This window comes from Oncorhynchus kisutch, linkage group LG4 (genome assembly GCF_002021735.2).
Source record: "Oncorhynchus kisutch isolate 150728-3 linkage group LG4, Okis_V2, whole genome shotgun sequence".
Taxonomy (NCBI): Eukaryota; Metazoa; Chordata; class Actinopteri; order Salmoniformes; family Salmonidae; genus Oncorhynchus; species Oncorhynchus kisutch.
Window position 1 is genome coordinate 9711514 of NC_034177.2, and position 26775 is coordinate 9738288.

The window sequence follows — 26775 nt, forward strand, 5'->3', positions numbered from 1 at the left end:
CTGAGAGAGGGAGAGAAAAGAGAGAGTGCACGCTGAGAGAGGGAGAAAAAGCCTCAGTCTATTGAGAGGTTTGAGGGGAGAAATTTAAAATGAGAGTGTAGCCAAAGAGAGGTAGCAAGAAAGAAACAACTGCAGAGGCAGAGGTAGAGAAATATAGAGAGGGAACGAGAGCTAGAGAGAGAGAGGGAGTGTTACCGATGGCCCTCTCTCTCTCTAACATGATCCAAGTTTAATGGGAGCCATCAGTCAGTGGTGTCTCTGAGCCTGAACACAGACAGAGGAATGAGAGAGGAGAGGAATGAGAGAGGAGAGGAGGGAGGGAGGGAGGGAGGGTGGGAAAGAGGGAAAGAGGGAAAGAGAGAAAGAGGGAAAGAGGGAAGAAGAGACAGATTGATGCAGAAAGCCTCAGCAAGGATACATAAACAGTACTGAAGATACATATTTATTTTATTGCCCTTGACTGCTGGGAGACAGACAAACTGGTCTCTTAAGGATCGGACCCTTCATCTCAATTCCCACCTAAAATGACATTCCCAAATCTAACTGCCTGTAGCTCAAGACCTGAAGCAAGGATATGCATATTCCTGATACTATTTGAAAGGAAACACTTTGAAATTTGTGGAAATGTGAAATTAATTTAGGATAATATAACAAATTAGATGTGGTATAAGATTTTTAAAAATAAATTAAATAAAAATGAAATTAAACACAAAAGAAAGGCCATAAAATGACCTAGGATGCTGAGTGTAATTTAGATATTGTCCACAAGAGGGCAGTAGTGTGCGCGCAAAGTTCCAGACTGATACTTTCTCCCTGGTGTATCCCTGTTGTCCCTCAGGAGTTTGCCCAAATGTACCCAAGTGACCGAATTGGTCAATTGATACATTTCCAAGTACATAACTATAGAGATCATACTCAAATGCTATGGTAATAATACATTTAAACTTATCATTAGCTTCCTTACATAAAAGGTACTAACCTTCACACCTCTCGATGGCTGGGCGGGGTTGGCTATGGAGCCAGAGACAGCAAAGGGGTCAGACTAGAGAAGCCAGTTCCTACATTTGAATGAGTGGGGGTATGGAGGACCTAAATGTAGTTTCATTGAAGTTTGCTCCCACAGGTCATGTTACTCTTTATCACTATTGAGGATTAAAAAAATGGGTTACAACTCAAGTTTAATATTACTTATTTTATTTAAGCTTTATTTTAGCAGAGGGTGAGCCCTGCATCAATACTGTTCAGAGGAGACAGTGTGAATCAGATCTTATTGCTGTAAAGAAACAACTACTAAATACAACTACTAAACTACTAAATACCAATAAATACCAATAAGATACCAATAATAAGAAGAGACTTGTTAGGGCCAAGAAACACGAGCAATGGACATTAGACCGGTGGAAATGTGTCCTTTGGTCTAGAGTTCAAATTGGAGAATTTTGGTCTTTGTGAGACGCAGTGTGGGTGAACTGATGATCTCCACATGTGTGTTTCCCACTGTGAAGCATGGAGGAGGAGGTGTGATGGTGTGGGGGGTGCTTTGCTGGTGACACTGTCAGTGATATATTTAGAATTCAAGGCACACTTAACCAGCATGGCTACCACAGCATTCTGCAGCGATATGCCATCCCATCTGGTTTGCTCTTAGTGGGACGATCATTTGTTTTTCAACAGGACAATGACCCAACACACCTCCAGGCTGTGTAAAGGCTATTTGACCAAGAAGGAGAGTGATGGAGTGCTGCATCAGATGATCTGACCTCCACAATCACCGACCTCAACCATATTGAGATGGTTTGGGATGAGTCGAACCGCAAAGTGAAGGAAAAGAAGCCAACAAGTTGGAAAAGCATTCCAGGTGAAAGCATTCCAGGTGAAGTTGAGAGAATGCCAAGAGTGTGCAATGTTGTCATCAAGGCAAAGGGTGGCTGCTTTGAATAATCTAAAATCTAAAATATATTTTGATTTGTTTAACACTTTTTTGGTGTTAAAAATGACTTGTGTCATGCACAAAGTAGATGTCCTAAACGACTTGCCGACTTGCCAAAACTATAGTTTGTTAGACAAATATCTTAAATGAATATGCAATCATTTAAACAACTGGATTAGCATGAGAAGAAAACTTTATTTTTAGATCAGGAAGTAAAATACGTTTTATATTCTCCTTCCAATCTTTCACTCGCGCAGGACTCCTTGTGTCACTCTCCCGGTCAATTTCTGCAATAATCTCATCCAAATGTGTATACTTGAAGTTCGATTTAGCGTTTATACTCTTAGTAGCCATGTTGTACTTTTTTAAGTTTTGAGAAAAGTTTGTAGTGGAAAATGATCACCTTGCATAACGTAAACTCCCCTGTGTCCTGTTGATTTTCAATGGACAATGAATTGTGTTGCGCACAGCCATGGGACAATTGCAGATACTCCTACAAAAGGCCATCGCATACTCATGTAAAGCCCAGCTCATTGGCTATCTAGCTAGCTATGTTACGAAACAATAGTTGGTCATTGGACCAGGAGATTGTCAATCAAGTGAACACCACCTGTCTCATTGGTGCGTAATGATATCTGTCCTTCATGCGCTAATAAACGTGTTGTGTAGCCAATACTTAATGTAGAATGGTGAAACAATGTTTGGTTGCCTTCTAGAGGGTCTGAGAATTGCACAGAAACCCAACTTGACCGGGTGAAACAAAGTTTAGATTTCATGGATTGTTTTGTTTTAAGTAGAAAGAGTCGAAATTCATGCGAAACGCTGTACAAAACATCATGTTAGGATCATGTTAGGATATAGAAATTGATTTTATCAAACAAAACTATGCTACATTTTTATCTCTGGGACCCTCAGAATGACAAATCAGAGCAAGATTTCTGAATGTAAGTACATTATTTATTGTCAGAGGTGAATGTATCAAACCAGTTGCCGTGATAAAAGTGTTTTGTTGTTGTGCAGTCTCCTCAAACAATAGCATGCTATTTTTCTTCTGTAATAGCTACTGGACACTACAGATTAACAATCATTTAAGCTTTCTGACCATATAAAACATGTCTATTTGGGCTTTGGTTAACAACGCCATTCTAATCAAATATCGCATATTGAGCAGCAGAGATGGGATCAAGTCATTGTTTTTCAAGTCACAAGTAAGTCTCCAGTCTTAGCACTCAAGTCCCAAGTCAAGTCCCAAGTCAAGACAGGCAAGGCCGAGTCAAGTCTCAAGTCAAGACAGGCAAGGCCGAGTCAAGTCTCAAGTCCTAAACTTTGAGTTTCGAGTCCTAAACAAGTCATAATGTGCTCTTCACCTGGGTGCAATGATCTCGTTCCCGCACTGACTGACTGTGTGCAGGCTCATTGATTTAACGTTATGTAAGCCAACATGCTACACTAGCAAAGTTTTGAATGATATAGCGGTCGGCTATATTAACCACGATTTAACATTCTTGTGCAGCTTCAAATGTCGAACAAAGTTGGAAGTTGTTGCGCCTCAGTCTGTCATTTTCTCCCCGCATGTTTTGCAAGTTGCAATCCATTTTTTGGTTGATACAGCGTAGTCTTTATATCCGAAAATAATAATTTTAGGTATCATCTATCCAATGACTCCATCTGAATTCACACGCCGACGTTCCTCTGCACTGCCACGCGCAACTTCTTCTCAGCTGGCACAATTTGATTGGCTGCTGTCCGATTCAAACTGTTAAATGTCCGATGTAATCCGTTAAATGAAGAGTTGATGCGCTGCACACTTTTTAATAGCATCATTTTTTATATTTGGGCTTGAGGAGGGTATCAAGTCAGTTCAAGTCAAAAGGCTCAAGTCCAAGTTAAGTCACGAGTCATTGGTGTTAAAGTCAAAGTCGAGTTGCAAGTCATCCTATTTGTGACTCGAGTCCAAGTCATGTAACTCGAGTCCACGTCATGTGACTCGAGTCCACACCTCTGTTGAGCAGCAACTGTCCCGATTTCGGGATAGTGATGCAGAGAGAGGGAGTGACAGCTAGAAAGAGAGAGGGAGTGACAGCTAGAAAGAGAGAGGGAGTGACAGCTAGAAAGAGAGAGGGAGTGACAGCTAGAAAGAGAGAGGGAGTGACAGCTAGAAAGAGAGAGGGAGTGACAGCTAGAAAGAGAGAGGGAGTGACAGCTAGAAAGAGAGAGGGAGTGACAGCTAGAAAGAGAGAGGGAGTGACAGCTAGAAAGAGAGAGGGAGTGACAGCTAGAAAGAGAGAGGGAGTGACAGCTAGAAAGAGAGAGGGAGTGACAGCTAGAAAGAGAGAGGGAGTGACAGCTAGAAAGAGAGAGGGAGAGTTAAAGTTGGCCCTCTCTCTCTAACATGATCCAACTTTAATGGGAGCCATAAGTCAGTGGCGTCGCCGATCGTGGACACAGACAGAGGAATGAGTGAAGAGAGGAGAGAGGGAGGGAGGGAAGGTGGGAGAAAGAGACAGTTTGATGCAGCTTGCAGCAGCAAGGTCACATACTGTAAACAGTACTGACATGGAGTATATGCAGATTCATTTTGCTAGGAGACAGACAAACTGCTCTTCCCCTTGACTGCTAGGAGACAGACATACTGCTCTTCCCCTTGACTGCTAGGAGACAGACATACTGCTCTTCCCCTTGACTGCTAGGAGACAGACAAACTGCTCTTCCCCTTGACTGCTAGGAGACAGACATACTGCTCTTCCCCTTGACTGCTAGGAGACAGACATACTGCTCTTCCCCTTGACTGCTAGGAGACAGACAAACTGCTCTTCCCCCTGACTGCTAGGAGACAGACAAACTGCTCTTCCCCTTGACTGCTAGGAGACAGACATACTGCTCTTCCCCTTGACTGCTAGGAGACAGACAAACTGCTCTTCCCCTTGACTGTTAGGAGACAGACATACTGCTCTTCCCCTTGACTGCTAGGAGACAGACAAACTGCTCTTCCCCTTGACTGCTAGGATACAGACATACTGCTCTTCCCCTTGACTGCTAGGAGACAGACACACTGCTCTTCCCCTTGACTGTTAGGAGACAGACATACTGCTCTTCCCCTTGACTGCTAGGAGACAGACAAACTGCTCTTCCCCTTGACTGTTAGGAGACAGACAAACTGCTCTTCCCCTTGACTGCTAGGAGACAGACAAACTGCTCTTCCCCTTGACTGTTAGGAGACAGACATACTGCTCTTCCCCTTGACTGCTAGGAGACAGACAAACTGCTCTTCCCCTTGACTGTTAGGAGACAGACATACTGCTCTTCCCCTTGACTGCTAGGAGACAGACAAACTGCTCTTCCCCTTGACTGTTAGGAGACAGACATACTGCTCTTCCCCTTGACTGCTAGGAGACAGACAAACTGCTCTTCCCCTTGACTGCTAGGAGACAGACATACTGCTCTTCCCCTTGACTGCTAGGAGACAGACAAACTGCTCTTCCCCTTGACTGTTAGGAGACAGACAAACTGCTCTTCCCCCTGACTGTTAGGAGACAGACAAACTGCTCTTCCCCCTGACTGCTAGGAGACAGACAAACTGCTCTTCCCCTTGACTGCTAGGAGACAGACAAACTGCTCTTCCCCTTAAGGAGACACTTATTAAACACATCTCTCAGCAAGCCCTTCAAAAGGAGTTCCATAAGTAACCATAATGATGGATGCAGATTAAAAAAGATATACAATTATGAACGCAACGTGCAACAATTTCAACGATTTCACTGAGTTACAGTTCATATAAGAACTTGACAAAAGAATTTGTCAATTGAAATAAATTCATTAGGACCTAATCTGTGGATTTCACATTAATGGGCAGGGGTGCAGCCACTAGGGAACCAGGCCCAGACAGTCAGAATGAGTTTTTCCACACAAAAAGGCTTTATTACAGCTGTCTGGGTGGCAGGTCTCAGATGATCCTGCAGGTGAAGAAGCCAGATGTTGAGGTCCTGGGCTGGCGTGGTTATACATGGTCTGCAGTTGTGAGTCCGGTTCGACGTACTGCCGAATTCTCTAAAACAACATTGGAGGCGGCTTATGGAGGAGAAATGAACATTACATTCTCTGCCAATAGCTCCACAGCACAAGGTGCACCTGTGTAATGATCATGCTGTTTAATCAGCTTCTTGATATGACACCTGTCAGGTGGATGGATTATCTTGGCAAAGGATAAATTCTTACTAACAGGGATGTAAACAGGCTGTATCACATCCGGCCGCGATTGGGAGTCCAGTAGGGCGGCGCACAATTGGCCCAGCGTCGTCCGGGTTTGACCCGAGTAGGCCGTCATTGTTATTTTTTTCTTAACTGTCTTGCCTAGTTAAATAAAGGTTAAATAAAATGTAAAAAATAAAAACTAATTTGTGCACAAAATTTGAGTGAAATCAGCTTTTTTGTGAGTATGGAAGATTTCTGCAGTCTTTGATTTCAGCTCATGAAACATGGGACCAACACATTACATGTGGCGTTTGTATTTTTGATCAGTATAGATACGTAGCCACACATTCAATTAAAGTTTCTGACTACAGACTACTAATGTTTTATCAGTTAATGTAACGGTGATGGTCTATCATAAGGCACTACACAATAATGTCTTAAAATGTGTATTTTATTACATAATGCGTCTTCAGTCTTTGCAGACTAACATAACTAAATCTGATTTACCATTCTATTCTATCCAGGAGAGGGCAGCAAAGCCATGTGGATGCGAGAGAGAGAGCTATTCTTATGATAAAGGCCACTGCTGTCTCCTCACTGATGTTTCTGATGCATGAGAGATCTAGTGAGAGATAGCTAATCGCTTGCTTCTCATATTAAACATTATTATAACACGCAAAACTACCAAGTTATAAAATAAATGCCCTCTAACATTAGGTGATTTCAAGCCATAAAACATTTTAAGCATATCATCCAACAGCGATCTATTTTACTTTAGGATTGTCTCTCCACAGTCTCAGTCTATAGGAGTAATATGATTATGTGGATCTGTTAGAGAACATGCACAGTATGAGACAATTTATCACATATAGCCTATGGAATGAAAGTTAACAACCCATCCCTCATGTTGAGGGCTCCCGAGTGGCGCAGCGGTCTAAGGCACTGCATCTCAGTGCAAGGGCTCCCGAGTGGAGCAGCGGTCTAAGGCACTGCATCTCAGTGCAAGGGCTCCCGAGTGGCACAGCGGTCTAAGGCACTGCATCTCAGTGCAAGGGCTCCCGAGTGGCGCAGCGGTCTAAGGCACTGCATCTCAGTGCAAGAGGTGTCACACAGTCCCTTGTTTGATTCCAGGCTGTATCACATCCGGCAGTGATTGATTCCAATCATTCCCAGCCTGGTGCAGGTCTACAATTTTGTTTCTGGTGTCCTTTGATAGCTCTTTGGTCTTGGCCATAGTGGAGTTTGGAGTGTGGCTGTTTGAGGTTGTGGACAGGTGTCTTTTATACTGATAACAAGTTCAAACAGGTGCCATTAATACAGGTAACGAGTGGAGGACAGAAGAGCCTCTTAAAGAAGAAGTTACAGGTCTGTGAGAGCTAGAAATGTTGCTTGTTTGTAGGTGACCAAATACTTATTTTCCACCATAATTTGCAAATAAATTCATAAAAAATCCTACAATGTGATTTTCTGGATTTTTTCCCCTCATTTTGTCTGTCATAGTTGAAGTGTCCCTATGATGAAAATTACAGGCTTCTCTCTTCTTTTTAAGCGGGAAAACTTGCACAATTGGTGGCTTACTAAATACTTTTTTGCCCACTGTAAACATCTAAATGGCAAGTTATTTATTTTTTCAATTTCTGAAAATCATGCTACCACATAGGCCTACTATTGCACAACATGAGGCCTTTTCCGGTTGGTCCCTTTCCCAGGCCTGATTGGATTGATTTGTCATTTGCAACAGAAAGCTCGGCCACGGGGCTGTGGATAATCCAATTTATCGCTTTGCCATTTATTACACATTTCTCCTCCTTTTGGGTCCAGTGTCACATCGATTCTTTGATCGCTTGCTTAGCTAGGTCCTAACAAGCTTCCAATTTGAACCACTGCATAAGTACCATCCTACTTCCCTAGCTCGGCTGTCTCTGGGCTTGTCATTGACTTCAGCAGCCGCTTCTGTTGAATTACTACCAGTATACTTGAAGTAGTGTGTCATATTAACTGTATTACACTCTTCTAGGAGATTTCCATAACCTAATAATGTAGACAATAATGTTGGATTAACATACTCTGTGTTCCAGCAGACTGATCTTTCATGTGACAGGCATAACTGATTACCACGTCTTATTACAAGCAACTTAGCATACGCCTGTGGAAACTTAAAGGCCTATAGTATTTCCTGAATGAATCATAAAAAAGTTAAACACTTCAGTCTTGACGGACATTTTCCTTTTTCATAATAAGGTTATGACATTTTTGTGTGAATGCTGTCAATGTGACTTGTTAAAATAACTAAACGTGTAATCTTTTAATGAAAGTTGTAACAACACACAGGGTTGGCTAATGAGAGGCTTTGAAGCCACGCCATTTTGGTACTCCTTACAAGGAGCAGTCCTTCATATGAATCTACAGTATTTTGATAATTTGTTTCAAGGAAGAAATATGACATATTTTGGATTTTTGTTGTTGTATTGAAGACAGTATTATTAATACTCTAAAAAAAATAATTGTAGGAATATGTTTTTATACAGTCTGCACTTTAACCTCATTGCCTTTGTATCATTACAAATCCAAAGTGCTGGACTACAGAGCCAAAACAACAATGTGTCACTGTCCCAATACTTTTGGAGCTCACTGTATATACTGCATACACTGTATATACTGCATACACTGTATATACTGCATACACTGTATATACTGCATATAATGTATATACTGCATATACTGCATACACTGTATATACTGCATATACTGTATATACTGCATACACCGTATATACTGCATACACTGTATATACTGCATATACTGTATATACTGCATACACTGTATATACTGCATATACTGTATATACTGCATACAGTGCCTTCAGAAAGTATATCCCTTGACTTCTTCCACAATCTGTTGTGTTACAAGGTTTAAAATGGATTTATATAGTCTGCAATGTCAAAGTGGAAGAAATATTCAAACATTTTGTAAAGAATTAATGGGAAATAAAACACTAATATATAGTTGATTAAATAAGTATTCAAATATGTTCAATTTAATACTTTTTAAAATCAGGCTGTAACACAACAAAATGTGGAAAAAGTCAAGCAGCGTGAATACTTTCTGAAGGCACTGTACCAACTGTTTCTAAATTAGGACATGAGCAAATATAGGGAAAACACAAAACCAAGTGATTCACAGGTCAATTATGGATCTGTAGGGAGACTAATTGATTTGAATGACCATTAAGTGGTGAATTTTACACTTAACAAGTAGGGGTTTCAAATGTAATGGGTGTTCACATTGTAAATCTATTTATACCATGGCATTGTTGAATACTCATTTCTGATTGGCTTGAAGGGTATTCTAGAAGCGTGCATTATTTCCCTATAACGCCCATTATATTTGTACGGTAGAATTCATTGCTATAGTTCTTAAATGTTCTGTTTGAGCTGCTTTTGAAAGCAAAAGTCGAATTGAAAACACTATTGGCATTGTTGAATTACATTTTCATAATAGCAAGCTAGGACTTTTTCTTCTATCTCCTCCTCAGACGAAGAGGAATTTGCCTCTGCCATTTTGGTAAAATGCAGCGTGATGATGATTCTTGATATTTTAAAGAAGGAAAAATATACATGAAGAAACTACAAAATAATGAAATGTGAAAACCGAAACAGCCCTATCTGGTGCAAACACAAAGACAGGAACAATCACCCACAAAACACAAAAGAATATGGCTGCCTAAATATGGTTCCCAATCAGAGACAACGATAAACACCTGCCTCTGATTGAGAACCACTCCAGACAGTCATAGACTTTGCTAGATACCTCCACTAAGCCACACACCCAATAACTAACAAAACCCCAAGACAAAACACACCACAATAAACCCATGTCACACCCCGGCCTGACCAAATAAATAAAGACAAACACCATATACTTCGACCAGGGCCCCCTAAGGTGCGGACTCCCGGACGCACATCAAAACAATAGGGAGGGTCCGGGTGGGCATTTGTCCATGGTGGCGGCTCTGGCGCGGGACGTAGACCCCACTCTATCAATGTCCTAGTCCCTCCTCCTCGCGTCCTAGGATAGTCCACCTTCGCCGCCGACCATGGCCTAGTAGTCCTCACCCAGAATCCCACTGGACTGAGGGGCAGCTCGGGACTGAGGGGCAGCTCAGCACTGAGGGGCAGCTCAGCACTGAGGGGAAGCTCAGCACTGAGGGGAAGCTCAGCACTGAGGGGAAGCTCAGCACTGAGGGGAAGCTCAGGCAGGTAGTTAGATCCGGCAGATCCTGGCTGGCTGGTGGTTCTGGCAGATCCTGGCTGACTGGCGGATCTGGAAGAGTCTGGTTGACTGGCAGATCTGGAAGAGTCTGGTTGACTGGCAGATCTGGAAGAGTCTGGCTGACTGGCAGATCTGGAAGAGTCTGGCTGACTGGCAGATCTGGAAGAGTCTGGCTGACTGGCGGATCTGGAAGAGTCTGGTTGAACTAGGACTCCTTGCACTACATTCTGATGAAAGATCATCAAAGGTAAGGGAATATTTATGTTGTAAATTTGTATTTCTGTTGACTCCAACATGGCGGAGAAATATTGTTACGTCTGAGCGCCGTTCTCAGATTATTGCAGTTTGCGTTTTCCGTAAAAAAAACACAGCGGTTGCATTAAGAACCAGTGTATCTTTAATTATATGTAGAACATGTATCTTTGGTCAAAGTTTATGATGAGTATTTCTGTTATCTGGCGTAGCTTTCTATAATTCCTCCGGATATTTTGGAGGATTTTCTGAACATGGCGTCAATGTAAACCGAGATTTATGGATATAAAATGAATATTATCGAACAAAACATAAATGTACTGTGTAACATGTCATATGACTGTCATCTGATGAAGATTTTCAAGAGGTTAGTGATTGATTTCTTTTTTAATCCTGCTTTAGTGATTTTTCTGGCTATGTTTTTTCTTTGGTTTGGTGGTGGTCTAACATAAATATATGTTGTGTTTTTGCGTAAAACATTTAGAAAATCTGACACGCTGGGTAGATGAACAAGGTGTTTATGTTTCATTTGAGGTATTGGACTTGTTAATGTGTGGAGGTTAAATATTTCTAAAGAATATTTTTGCATTCCCTGCGCCACCTTTTCAGCTCAACGGGGGGGGGGGGGGGGGTGGAGTTCCTGTAGGGGAACCCATCGCCTTAACAAGTTGGTGTAGGGGGCAGCATTTTCAATTTTGGATAAATAGCGTGCCCAATTTCAACTTCCTTCTACTCATGCCAAGAATATAAGATATGCATATTATTAGTACATTTGGATAGAAAACCCTCTGAAGTTTCTAAAACGGTTTGAATCATGTCTGTGAGTATAACAGAACTTATGTAGCAGGCAAAACCCAGAGGACTAACCGTTCAGATTTGTCTTTTTTGAGGTCTCTGTCTGTTCAGTGATATCTCATTGGGAAACTATATTTTCTAGGAACTTGTTTTCAGTTCCTACCGCTTCCACTGGATGTCACCAGTCTTTGGAATTTGGTTGAGGTTATTCCTTTGTGAAATGAAGAAGTACGGCCATCTAGGAACTGCATAACACTGTTGAGAGTTGCGCAAGACTTGAAAAGTAGCTTGGTTTGTTGTCTTCCTGTATTGAACACAGATAGACCTGTCTTCAATTTGATCAATTATTAACGTTTAAAAATACCTAAAGTTGTATTACAAAAGTAGTTTGAAATGTTTTGGCAAAGTTTACAGGCAACTTTTGAAATATTTTGTAGTGACGTTGCGCAATTTGGAAGCTGTTTTTTTCTGGATCAAATGCGCCAAATAAATGGACCTTTTGGATATATATGGACGGAATTAATCGAACAAAAGGAACAATTGTGATGTTTATGGGACATATTGGAGTGCCAACAAAAGAAGCTCGTCAAAGGTAAGCCATGTTTTATATTTTATTTTTGTGTTTTGTGTAGCGCCTGCAGGGTTGAAATATGCTACCCTCTTTGTTTACTGTTGTGCTATCATCAGATAATAGCTTCTTATGCTTTTTTTATACGTTGGCTGGATTCACAAAGAGTGTAGCTTTAATTTAGTATCTTATATGTGTGATTTAATGAAAGTTCGATTTTTATATCATTTTATTTGAATTTGCCGCTCTGCATTTTCCCTGGCTTTGGCCAAGTGGGACGCAAGCGTCCCCTATACCATAAGAAGTTAAGGAGAAGTATAGCTATAATTCCATGTGTAACATTTACATTTTCATCAACATTTATGATGAGTATTTCTGTAAATTGATGCGGCTATGCAAAACCACTGGATGTTTTAGGAACTACTGAACGTAACGTGCCAATGTAAACTCAGATCTTTTGCTATAAATATGACCGTTATCAAACAAAACATACATGTATTGTGTAACATGAAGTCCTATGAGTGTCATCTGATGAAGATCATCAAAGGTTAGTGATTAATTTTATCTCTATTTGTGCTTTTTGTGACTCCTATCTTTGGCTGGAAAAATGGCTGTGATTTTCTGTGGCTTGGTGGTGACCTAAAATAATCGTTTGTGGTGCTTTCGCTGTAAATACTTGTATGCTTGAGGAATTTTAATTATGAGATTTTTGTTGTTTTGAATTTGGTGCCCTGCACTTTCACTGGCTGTTGTCATATCGATCCCGTTAATGGGATTTCAGCCCTGAGAAGTTTTAAACAACCTGTTTATGTCTGCTACTTGAGATAATTTATGTTTTACTGGGCTATAAGTTGATTTAACAATGTTTACGAACGCAACACGGAATAAAGGAACAGTGACTATTGGTACAGTAGCATGTCTTCCTGGAAGAAAGACCGCTTAATGTACTATGCACCTAGCCTGTACTCTGTGACCTGTAGATGTAGTCCTTCCTTTCAAATACTAGAATTAAGTATTAGCATTTATTTATTATTTGTTGTTATAATCTGTGTACTATTACCATACACAGATGGTCTAATTAACTGTACTTAAATCTGGGCAATAGTTGGGCAAAGATGAATAAAACGACATAAGAGCACAAATTCAGACAACATTTTTTTAATACAAAGTCAACATATCTACATACACAGTGGTTTTTAACCAATCATTGTTTCAGTTAGAAGTAACAGTTTGAAAGGAATAGCACTTGGCCCTCATACAAAGAAAAACTATTTTGATTGAGCTTAGGTTTTTTATCTTTTTGTTGGCTGTTGTACGTATAGGTTCTATTATTTTATAGTAATTTTTCTCTTTTGTTAATTTCAACACCTCGGTCGAGCATTCCAGTAGATTTGGCTGCTATTGTTGTCAAAAGTCTGGCATCTTAACATGAAGTCAAAGAGCAACACATCGCACAAACTTCCAAAGATGTCCAGTCTTGTTTTTTTGTCATCGGCCCTTAACCAGTCTTTGAATTCAGTCATAAAAAAGTCATAATTTCAAGATAATTTCAAGATTTGTTCATATGAAAAGGTCTGCGATTCCCACTTGAGAAGGATATGCTGGAAATGTCTTTGTTGTTTTGTCTTCCTTCGTCCTAGTCTTTGCATCACACGGCTCCTTCTCATTCAGTCCTGACTCATTCTGCATCCCGTAACAAAACATAGAAATAATAATAAGAAAGAACACAGTATGGTACTAGGTTCTTACAGTATAATGAACCCTCTTACATCATGTCATGATTCAGGGTCAGTGGTAGTGTACTGTAGTACTTTCACCCTTAATGGCTGTGTCATTGCACTATGGCCAGTTGCTAAGTAGTAGAGAAAATCTCTTGTTTCTCTCTATGACTGCCAATGGACAATCCACTTCTTGGCTTTTTAGGCAGTTGGGAACTAGCACTTCTCCTTTTTGGGGGATGGAAAGATAGATATTTTGTTTTGGAAAGGAATAGTCCTTTGGTTGCCGTTTCCCAGCCCTGTTCACTTTGGGGCCAGAGAGCAGGCACCATTTTGATTGCAAGAAGCCTGTGCTGAGGCAAAAGTTATGGGTCGTCATTGACCTCTCATAACAGAGTTAGCTGTGGGTGGCTAGCAGGGGATATTGCTAACACGGCAGATATGACAAAGAAGGAGGGGACTTAAGAACAGAGAGCAGAGTGGACTACAAATGTTACAAAGGGAGAAAGTACACTTTACACTGTGAACTTTGCAATAAGCAGAACCTTATCTTTGCAGTTCAGTATTTGATCTGAAGTAAGAGAGCATTGAGAGTTAAATCAAACAAATACATATCATGTATATGTTTGTTTATTTACAGGTGTTATATTCTGGATCATAGTTGATATCTAACAAATGGATGATCGTGTTGTGTCTGAAAAGAAAAAGAAAAAGGAGGAAATGATGAACTTCTGAGAAAGAGGGAGATGACGGTCTGTACATGGTCAAAAAGTACAGCACCTTTAGTCTGGCAAATTCAGCAAAATGGGTAATACCTTTCCTCCAATTGAATGCTTTGTAGACTATTTAATCTACGACATATGAAAATAATACTCAAACAAATACATGACTATTGTTAGCTAATGATAATAGGAATTTCAACAACAATTAAAAAGACACCATCTCCTTATCGGCACAGGTCTACCAAGTGGTAGGATTTAAAAAGGGTTGCTGGAGCGGCGCCCGGGCCAGACACCTCCCCTAATTGTTTCCAGAGAAACACACAATATTTCCCAAGTTTAAGTTCATGGCTACAAAACAAATCCATCAGAATTTTACATGAGCAAATGAATGTTTATGGGTGGTAAAAAATACCTAAAAATAAGAAACAGAAAAAAATATGTTTGGATACATCTTTATATTCTTCATTTAAATATATATGAATGTGTATATATATACATATATATACACAGTGCCTTGCGAAAGTATTCGGCCCCCTTGAACTTTGCGACCTTTTGCCACATTTCAGGCTTCAAACATAAAGATATAAAACTGTATTTTTTTGTGAAGAATCATCAACAAGTGGGACACAATCATGAAGTGGAACGACATTTATTGGATATTTCAAACTTTTTTAACAAATCAAAAACTGAAAAATTGGGCGTGCAAAATTATTCAGCCCCTTTACTTTCAGTGCAGCAAACTCTCTCCAGAAGTTCAGTGAGGATCTCTGAATGATCCAATGTTGACCTAAATGACTAATGATGATAAATAGTATCCACCTGTGTGTAATCAAGTCTCCGTATAAATGCACCTGCACTGTGATAGTCTCAGAGGTCCGTTAAAAGCGCAGAGAGCATCATGAAGAACAAGGAACACACCAGGCAGGTCCGAGATACTGTTGTGAAGAAGTTTAAAGCCGGATTTGGATACAAAAAGATTTCCCAAGCTTTAAACATCCCAAGGAGCACTGTGCAAGCGATAATATTGAAATGGAAGGAGTATCAGACCACTGCAAATCTACCAAGACCTGGCCGTCCCTCTAAACTTTCAGCTCATACAAGGAGAAGACTGATCAGAGATGCAGCCAAGAGGCCCATGATCACTCTGGATGAACTGCAGAGATCTACAGCTGAAGTGGGAGACTCTGTCCATAGGACAACAATCAGTTGTATATTGCACAAATCTGGCCTTTATGGAAGAGTGGCAAGAAGAAATCCATTTCTTAAAGATATCCATAAAAAGTGTTGTTTAAAGTTTGCCACAAGCCACCTGGGAGACACACCAAACATGTGGAAGAAGGTGCTCTGGTCAGATGTTTGGCAACAATGCAAAACGTTATGTTTGGCGTAAAAGCAACACAGCCCATCGCCCTGAACACACCATCCCCACTGTCAAACATGGTGGTGGCAGCATCATGGTTTGGGCCTGCTTTTCTTCAGCAGGGACAGGGAAGATGGTTAAAATTGATGGGAAGATGGATGGAGCCAAATACAGGACCATTCTGGAAGAAAACCTGATGGAGTCTGCAAAAGACCTGAGACTGGGACGGAGATTTGTCTTCCAACAAGACAATGATCCAAAACATAAAGCTAAATCTACAATGGAATGGTTAAAAAATAAACATATCCAGGTGTTAGAATGGCCAAGTCAAAGTCCAGACCTGAATCCAATCGAGAATCTGTGGAAAGAACTGAAAACTGCTGTTCACAAATGCTCTCCATCCAACCTCACTGAGCTCGAGCTGTTTTGCAAGGAGGAATGGGAAAAAATTTCAGTCTCTCGATGTGCAAAACTGATAGAGACATACCCCAAGCGACTTACAGCTGTAATCGCAGCAAAAGGTGGCGCTACAAAGTATTAACTTAAGGGGGCTGAATAATTTTGCACGCCCAATTTTTCAGTTTTTGATTTGTTAAAAAAGTTTGAAATATCCAATAAATGTCGTTCCACTTCATGATTGTGTCCCACTTGTTGTTGATTCTTCACAAAAAAATACAGTTTTATATCTTTATGTTTGAAGCCTGAAATGTGGCAAAAGGTCGCAAAGTTCAAGGGGGCCGAATACTTTCGCAAGGCACTGTATATATATATGTATATATATGCACACATCCACAAGTTATACATAACATTTCTATAGTGAAAAAATATAATGTCTTTTAACATAATATGAACAAATAAGCATACATTTTTTTCCTGCTAATTAAAAAAAAACGTTTTTTTTAAGTAAGCTATGTAAAGTAAAATAACAATAGTCATCAATAACACAACATTCATGTTTCCATAATGTTACAATAACAATAAGGCTTTTTTTGGAAATAAGAAAGACTACAAACAGTTCCTTTCATCACTCTGTTAGTGTACATACCAATCCCAAAACCTTCCCAGAATCCATTGTAAAAGCATACTCCTGGGTATACCAAAGCACAGACCTCTGAGAAAAAATACAATTGTGGGCTTTGAGGGCTTGTTTTTGTCAGACACGTGTACATAGTGGGTAGAATCGGACCTGCTATTGTTTAGATTTCAAGTTTCGTGATGTGGACATAACTTTCACATCACAACAGATCTTCCCCAGTCATCCACAGTGGCCTTTGGCCAGTCATCCACAGTGGCCTGTGGCCAGTCATCCACAGTGGCCTGTGGCCAGTCATCCACAGTGGCCTGTGGCCAGTCATCCACAGTGGCCTGTGGCCAGTCATCCACAGTGGCCTGTGGCCAGTTATCCACAGTGGCCTGTGGCCAGTCATCCACAGTGGCCTTTGACCAGTCATCCACAGTGGCCTGTGGCCAGTCATCCACAGTGGCCTGTGGCCAGTCATCCACAGTGGCCTGTGGCCAGTCATCCACAGTGGCCTTTGGCCAGTCATCCACAGTGGCCTGTGGCCAGTCATCCACAGTGGCCTGTGGCCAGTCATCCACAGTGGCCTGTGGCCAGTCATCCACAGTGGCCTGTGGCCAGTCATCCACAGTGGCCTGTGGCCAGTCATCCACAGTGGCCTTTGACCAGTCATTCACAGTGGCCTGTGGCCAGTCATCCACAGTGGCATTTGGCCAGTCATCCACAGTGGCCTGTGGCCAGTCATCCACAGTGGCCTTTGACCAGTCATCCACAGTGGCCTGTGGCCAGTCATCCACAGTGTCCTTTGGCCAGTCATCCACAGTGGCCTATGGACAGTCATCCACAGTGGCCTTTGGCCAGTCATCCACAGTGGCCTTTGACCACTCATCCACAGTGGCCTTTGGCCAGTCATCCACAGTGGCCTTTGACCACTCATCCACAGTGGCCTTTGACCACTCATCCACAGTGGCCTTTGACCACTCATCCACAGTGGCCTTTGACCACTCATCCACAGTGGCCTTTGACCACTCATCCACAGTTGCCTTTGACCACTCATCCACAGTGGCCTTTGGCCAGTCATCCACAGTGGCCTTTGGCCAGTCATCCACAGTGGCCTTTGGCCAATAGGTGGAAGAGAAAAGACAGGAACCTTTCTCTGGGTTATCAACTCAGTTCCTCACAACTTTGAACCACTGTCCTTCCACTGTTAGTAGATAGCTAGTCTCTCTCTTTAAGTCAAGCTTGGGACATGAATGTTGTGTGAGACAGTGAGTCCAGAGGAGGCCGAGAGGAGTTGATGGGGGGGGGGGGGCATAACATGTGGATGCACTTTCAGTTTCAGTCGCATGGGTGCAAACTGACACCGCCAGACCAGGCACCTCCATTGTCATCCCATACCACAGTCACACTTACAGCATACAGGAGAATAAGCAGCATGTTTAGTATTGACAGAAAACCCCCAGAAATACAAGTAATTGTAAGACAAAATTAACAAATGATTACAATGGGTTGTTGGTCACTGTACAAGTTTGCAAAGAGAGCTCAGTTGCCGCCATTCACCATGCCAAGTTCTCCTGTGGTGATTCCACTCGGTCAATATGTTGGGCCCTGCACCAGTAAAAACTAGTCCTGAACGAAGAGTGACAGTAAAAAGTCAAGGGACTTCATTGTCATTCATCTGGTCTTGCAAGAGTGGTCTCTTTTCACCCAGTTTCCATGGTGACTGAGGCTAAGAGAGCTATGTCAGTGGTTACTGTATAAACATGTTGGGGTTTGTCCTCAAGAAGCTCCACACGTCAAGTGATGGAGAAACTGAAGCGGTAAGTTGATTGAATGGCATTATCCACCGCTGGCAGACACTATATGACACCGTCATCACTTTCCCCCGGGATATTCTGTACTGCAGAACCTCCTCTTAGCCCAAAGAGTTGAAGGGATATAGGGCTGCCCTTTGTACGAGATGATGGACATGTTGGGAGTTGAGCTTCTAAGGTTGTAACAGAACTATGGGCAGTAGAAGTTATCTTGCTTAGAGAGAAGGATGAGTGTGGTATGGGGTCCCGAATGGAGGTTGACTTCTTTTGCCAGTACCTTACCGTTAACTCAGTGTGTTTGTCTCATCAGAGGTGTCTGACATTTTGGGGACAATCATCTGTGTACACAGGCAACCACAGCTTTCCATCAGAAGTGTTTATAAACAACTAGGAACTGTGAACCTCTGTCCTTACATGGTAAAAAAGGCGCTTCCCCATTTAAAGCTACATCCACTCCACCATTTTCTCAGTTTTTACCAATCCCTTTTTTTATACCTCAGTCACGTTCGCCCAGTTGGTTTTTTCCTTCATTCACTGTTGTATTGTTTGTAACGTAGTTAATTTTTAATAGATGTCCACGAAATGTTTACAATGTCCACCTCCACATCTGAACACTTGAGGTAAGGTTAGCAGTCCAACACTGTAATTATTCCCACCCCACAGCTTGAGCCACCACTTTTGGTTCCTTTCTTCAGAGTGAGGGCGTCAATTAGTTCTGCTGATGGAGTCATTTACGGTTTCCTCGCCGACATCAAAGTCCATTGGGTCCAATTGGAATTGCACTCTTTGTTGACTTAAAAAAAAAGAATAATAATCTACAATTCGTTTGCTATTCTGTTGGTTGAATTTAGTTTTCTGGCTGCTGTTGTTGTTTTCATTTCTATGGCTCAGGAGACTGTTGAGGGGGACATACGATTTGGGGGACGAGATGGATTTTTACGTTGCATAGTGATCAAAGCTTCCTAGGTACTCCAGACCCGCCTGGTAGCAAAACTGATATTCATCCTGCATAGACAAAATAAACAACATTCAACATTAATTTTGTTCAGCAGCGAACAGGAGATACTTCACTTAAACAATAGGGCATGAGGGATTGTGGTATATGGTAAATATACCACGGCTAAGGGCTGTTCTTAGATACAGACCTTAGCCGTGGTATATTGGCCAGATACCACAAACCCCAGAGGTGCCTTATTGCTATTATAAACTGGTTACCAACGTAATTAGAGCAGTATAAAGAAATGTTTTGTCATAACTGTGGTATACGGTCTGATATACCACGTCTGTCAGCTAATCAGCATTCAGGGTTCGAACCACCCAATTTATAATATTCAATATAATACTACAAGCCAAACTTAGCAGCAGCTCTAAGACTTACAGCCAGTGTCAATGCTAACACAATGCTGATGCATATTCTTAGCACGCATGGCAAAACTACATGTTCAACAAAAAAAACTACAATATCCATGAGAACCTGTGGGTTCGGAGTGACCCCTCACCTCTGTCTGGACCATGGCCGGCCTCTGTGTCCGCAGCATCTTGACCGTCTGAAAGATGTCTACCACGCCTTCATAGCGCATCCTCTCCAGCACGATGCTGAGTGTGGTGAAGACACCGGTCCGGCCAACCCCCGCACTGGAAACACACACAGACATACCAATCTCAGGGGATATGCTGGGATATTGAAAAATGTCCAATTCACACATGCATATTAATACACACTTGTTCATGTGTGAAATGTAACCAATATAGGCACCCACCAAATTATTATTATGATGATTATTACCATCAGTATAACAGATGAAGTCCAACAATCATGCAAACAGCTCTATCAGGCGTCCATTTTGAAAGTTGTTATTTCTCTTGTCCTCAGATACCAGTCATCAAGGTTGTTATTTCTCCTGTCCCTAGATACCAGTCATCAAGGTTGTTATTTCTCCTGTTCTCAGATACCAGTCATCAAGGTTGTTATTTCTCTTGTCCCTGGATACCAGTCATCAAGGTTGTTATTTCTCTTGTCCTTAGATACCAGTCATCAAGGTTGTTATTTCTCCTGTCCTTAGATACCAGTCATCAAGGTTGTTATTTCTCTTCTCCTTAGATACCAGTCATCAAGGTTGTTATTTCTCCTGTTCTCAGATACCAGTCATCAAGGTTGTTATTTCTCTTGTTCTCAGATACCAGTCATCAAGGTTGTTATTTCTCTTGTTCTCAGATACCAGTCATCAAGGTTGTTATTTCTCTTGTTCTCAGATACCAGTCATCAAGGTTGTTATTTCTCTTGTCACTAGATACCAGTCATGAAGGTTGTTATTTCTCCTGTCCTTAGATACCAGTCATCAAGGTTGTTATTTCTCCTGTCCCTGGATACCAGTCATCAAGGTTGTAATTTCTCCTGTTCTCAGATACCAGTCATCAAGGTTGTTATTTCTCCTGTCCCTAGATACCAGTCATCAAGATTGTTATTTCTCTTGTCCCTAGATACCAGTCATCAAAGGTTGTTATTTCTCCTGTCCCTGGATACCAGTCATCAAGGTTGTTATTTATCTTGTCCCTAGATACCAGTCATCAAGGTTGTTATTTCTCTTGTCCCTAGAAACCAGTCATCAAGGTTGTTATTTCTCTTGTCCCTAGATACCAGTCATCAAGGTTGTTATTTCTCTTGTTCTCAGATACCAGTCATCAAGGTTGTTATTTCTCCTCTCCTTAGATACCAGTCATCAAGGTTGTTATTTCTCCTCTCCTTAGATACCAGTCATCAAGGTTGTTATTTCTCCTCTCCTTAGATACCAGTCATCAAGGTTGTTATTTCTCCTGTTCTCAGATACCAGTCATCAAGGTTGTTATTTCTCCTCTCCTTAGATACCAGTCATCAAGGTTGTTATTTCTCCTCTCCTCAGATATCAGTCATCAAGGTTGTTATTTCTCCTCTCCTTAGATACCAGTCATCAAGGTTGTTATTTCTCCTCTCCTCAGATACCAGTCATCAAGGTTGTTATTTCTCCTCTCATCAGATACCAGTCATCAAGGTTGTTATTTCTCCTGTCCCTGGATACCAGTCATCAAGGTTGTTATTTCTCCTGTCCCTAGATACCAGTCATCTAGGTTGTTATTTCTCCTGTCCTCAGATACCAGTCATCAAGGTTGTTATTTCTCCTGTCCCTGGATACCAGTCATCAAGGTTGTTATTTCTCCTGTCCCTGGATACCAGTCATCATGTGCCGTCGCTACACGGTTTAACACCTGACTCTAAGCTGATCATGTCAAAGGTAATATTGATGTGATGCATGTACACAATTGACTTTGATGCCTGCCCACACACTGACACAACACAAAATGAACACACGCGCGCATGAACGTACACAATCTCGAACCCACATGCGCGCACACGCACACGCACACACACACACACACACACACACACACACACACACACACACACACACACACACACACACACACACACACACACACACACTCCACCTCATTAAGTCCCCATTGCAAACCTTTCCCTGTAACAGTCCCCAGAAATAGGGTGAGTCTTAAGTTTGATCCTGAAATTCTTGAGGGCTGTCTCCGTAAGCTGCTTTGGTGTGTAATGACTTCCTCTTCACCAATGGAACAATAATTGATATGACAGCAGATATGTATTTTCATCCTACCCACCCCATGACGGTTTCTGACTGGAGATAGAAGAGGAGAAGACAGGGGTTGCAAAAGTCGAGAAGACAGGGGTTGCAAAAGTCGGGAGTGGACTGGAGTTGAAAGGTCACCAATGATAAACCCCCCCCAAAGAGTTGAGCATCCCTATAGAGTCCGTGCTTCCTCGCCTTCTTGTGTCACCACAAAGTCTGTCACCATTCAGTCCTCTCAACAACTGTTCCACCACCCTCCATCCCTCTAACCCCATCCACACCAATCCTATCCTCCCCTGCAGTGTGGTGAAAGCTCTTCCCTGGGAGCTGGTCACAGCTTGTCACAGGGGGTTTTGGACTAGATGGGGTACAGCTTTTCTCAGAATAAATGTTTTTGTAGCAGGTTAGGAGAACTAACACAGCAGGTTAGGAGAATTAGGTTAAGGTTAGAAAAAGAGTTAGGGTTAGCTAAAATGCTCAACTTTTGACACTAATTTGACATAAGCTCGTCTCCATCGAATTAAACAGACTTTAAATCTGACAGATATGGAAAACAGTGCTGAGAGAGACACAGACAGACAGACAGACAGACAGACAGACAGACAGACAGACAGACAGACAGACAGACAGACAGACAGACAGACAGACAGACAGACAGACAGACAGACAGACAGACAGACAGACAGACAGACAGACAGACAGACAGACAGACAGACAGACAGACAGACAGACAGACAGACAGACAGACAGACAGACAGACAGACAGACAGACGACAGACAGACGACAGACAGACAGACAGACAGACAGACAGACGACAGACAGACAGACAGACAGACAGACAGACAGACAGACAGACAGACAGACAGACAGACAGACAGACAGACAGACAGACAGACAGACAGACAGACAGACAGACAGACAGACAGACAGACAGACAGAACAGACAGACAGACAGACAGACAGACAGACAGACAGACAGACAGACAGACAGACAGACAGACAGACAGACAGACAGACAGACAGACAGACAGACAGACAGACAGACAGACAGACAGACAGACAGACGACAGACAGACAGACAGACAGACAGACAGACAGACAGACAGACAGACAGACAGACAGACAGACAGACAGACAGACAGACAGACAGACAGACAGACAGACAGACAGACAGACAGACAGACAGACAGACAGACAGACAGACAGACAGACAGACAGACAGACAGACAGACAGACAGACAGACAGACAGACAGACAGACAGACAGACAGACAGACAGACAGACAGACAGACAGACAGACAGACAGACAGACAGACAGACAGACAGACAGACAGACAGACAGACAGACAGACAGACAGACAGACAGACAGACAGACAGACAGACAGACAGACAGACAGACAGACAGACAGACAGACAGACAGACAGACAGACAGACAGACAGACAGACAGACAGACAGACAGACAGACAGACAGACAGATAGATAGATAGATAGATAGATAGATAGATAGATAGATAGATAGATGTCTGTCTGTCTGTCTGTCTGTCTGTCTGTCTGTCTGTCTGTCTGTCTGTCTGTCTGTCTGTCTGTCTGTCTGTCTGTCTGTCTGTCTGTCTGTCTGTCTGTCTGTCTGTCTGTCTGTCTGTCTGTCTGTCTGTCTGTCTGTCTGTCTGTCTGTCTGTCTGTCTGTCTGTCTGTCTGTCTGTCTGTCTGTCTGTCTGTCTGTCTGTCTGTCTGTCTGTCTGTCTGTCTGTCTGTCTGTCTGTCTGTCTGTCTGTCTGTCTGTCTGTCTGTCTGTCTGTCTGTCTGTCTGTCTGTCTGTCTGTCTGTCTGTCTGTCTGTCTGTCTGTCTGTCTGTCTGTCTGTCTGTCTGTCTCGTCTGTCTGTCTGTCTGTCTGTCTGTCTGTTGTCTGTCTGTCTGTCTGTCTGTCTGTCTGTCTGTCTTCTGTCTGTCTGTCTGTCCTGTCTGTCTGTCTGTCTGTCTGTCTGTCTGTCTGTCTGTCTGTCTGTCTGTCTTGTCTGTCTGTCTGTCTGTCTGTCTGTCTGTCTGTCTGTCTGTCTGTCTGTCGTCGTCTGTCTGTCTGTCTGTCTGTCTGTCTGTCTGTCTGTCTGTCTTGTCTGTCTGTCTGTCTTGCTGTCTGTCTGTCTGTCTGTCTGTCTTGTCTGTCTGTCTGTCTGTCTGTCTGCTGTCTGTCTTCTGTCTGTTCTGTGCTGTCTGGTCTGTCTGTTGTCTGTCTGTCTGTCTGTCTGTCTCAAAGCAAGTGAGGTAGATAATATATATAGTGAAATAAACAATAAAAATTAACAGTAGAACATTACACATACAGAAGTTTCAAAAACAATAAAGACATTACAAATGTCATATTATATTCAGTGTATCTATCTATCTTCTATCTATCTATCTATCTATCTATCTATCTATCTATCTATCTATCTATCTATCTATCTATCTATCTATCTATCTATCTATCTATCTATCTATCTATCTATCTATCTATCTATCTATCTATCTATCTATCTATCTATCTATCTATCTATCTATCTATCTATCTATCTATCTATCTATCTATCTATCTATCTATCTATCTATCTATCTAGAGATTGAGAATAACAACTCTGCCTTACTGCAGCTTCCTTAAACACAGCCTTCTCTCATAATCTCTTGTGGGCAGACTACGTAAACATAAATGGTGCTGTGTGATTATACAACAGGATGTGTGAGATAATGAGCAGCAGTAGATTCATTGCTTGGGTTTTTCCTCACTGATTATTTGGACAAATTCTCGATTTTGCATCTTTTGAATTTCAGAAGGGGAGAGGACATTTGGTTATAGTCAATGTCTGGTGGTGATATCATACTTTCCCAATGGGAGTATGGCGGTGAAAGTCTGGTGACATCATAACAATGTCCATATAGGTAGATCTGGTGTTTGGTTAGCCTGGTCTAAGATCTGTTAATGCAACCATAGGAGTTGGCTATACAGCACAAACAGATCTGGGAACAGGATAGTGTTTGGTGACTTTGCAAAGGGAAAAGGATGCAAAGTGGACTTCTTCTGTTGAACCAAATGGCTTCCCCTTTACAAATACCAGGAGGCTGCCTCTCTGAGTGATCAATTATGAATGAGCTGAGCCTATGGCGTTGTATCACCAGGCCACTTCAGTGGCAGTAAGGAGAGAGGGAAGAGAGAGAGATAAAAAGAGAGAGAGAGAGAGAGACAGAGAGAGAGAGAGAGACAGAGAGAGAGAGACAGAGAGAGAGAGAGAGAGAGACAGAGAGAGAGAGAGAGAGACAGAGAGAGAGAGAGAGACAGAGAGAGAGAGAGCGAGAGAGAGAGCGAGAGACAGAGAGAGAGAGAGACTTCTGTATATGTAATGTTTACTGTTAATTTTTGTTGTTTTTCACTTTATATATTCACTTTGTATGTTGTCTACCTCACTTACTTTGGCAATGTTAACACATGTTTCCCATGCCAATAAAGCCCTTGAATTGAATTGAATTGAGAGAGCGAGAGAGAGAGACAAGACAGAGAGTGAAAGAGGGAAGACAGATGGGGGGAAGAAAGAGAGAATGGGGAGAGAGGGAAGAGAGAGAAAGAAACATGCATGATGTCTATGGAGGACATTTAAGACCTGCGCGGTGGGGGGCTGGTTGTAATCCCTTTAACATTCTGGGAGCTGGATGCCTACGCACTCTTACCCAGATCTACAGACTCAGGACACTGGGTTATATGTTGACATTGTTAGGTACATACAACGGTGTCAGTCTGGATTACAAAGAGCACCAGAAACAAAGTCTCATACTCATCAACATTTTTGGGCAAACACACACACACACACACACACACACACACACACACACACACACACACACACACACACACACACACACACACACACACACACACACACACACACACACACACACACACACACACACACACACACAAAAGATCCTCACCTGCAGTGGACAGAGATGGGTCCGTCCTGGCCAAACTGCTCCTTGGTTTTGTGCACCTGGCCTATGAAGTCTATGAAGCCCTCTCCTGACTTGGGCACCCCCTGCTCCGGCCAATCAGTGAACTGGAACTGCCGCACTGTCCTGGACTGCCCGTCCTGAGTGAGTGGAAGGAGAGGGAAAAGAATGGATGGAAAGAGGAAGAGGAAGAGAGAGGTAAGGGAGGAGGACGGATGACAACAGAAGAAGAGAGAGGGGTGGGGTGAGAGAGGTAAGGGAGGACGGATGACAACAGAATAAGAGAGAGGGGTGGGATGAGAGATGTAAGGGAGGAGGACAGATGACAACAGAAGAAGAGACAGGGGTGGGTCAGTAAAAGCCAACATTGAGAAACAATAAATGTTTCATTCCACACACCATTGAGAGAAACTGACGTGAGGTCAGCGAACCACCAGGTCAATCAGACAATCTGTGTCTGATAGACCGCTCAACAACAACAAGCCCAGTTCAACTTCACACTCATACAACACAACAATGACCT

At 42.2% G+C, this 26775-nt stretch overlaps 1 protein-coding gene across 1 annotated transcript in view; it reads right to left on the reverse strand.

Annotated features, from left to right (window-relative positions):
- Positions 1 to 13150: 13150 nt before the first annotated feature.
- The window catches only part of LOC109881252 (receptor-type tyrosine-protein phosphatase S), a 418713-nt gene continuing 405088 nt past the window's right edge, over positions 13151 to 26775 (reverse strand). The window contains exons 27-29 of the mRNA XM_031822228.1: positions 26238 to 26392; positions 20140 to 20275; positions 13151 to 19645 (exon numbers count right to left, since the gene is read on the reverse strand). Of these exons, the coding sequence (XP_031678088.1) occupies positions 19577 to 19645; positions 20140 to 20275; positions 26238 to 26392 (360 nt within the window). The 3' untranslated portion in view covers positions 13151 to 19576. The remainder of the gene's footprint in view (positions 19646 to 20139; positions 20276 to 26237; positions 26393 to 26775) is intronic.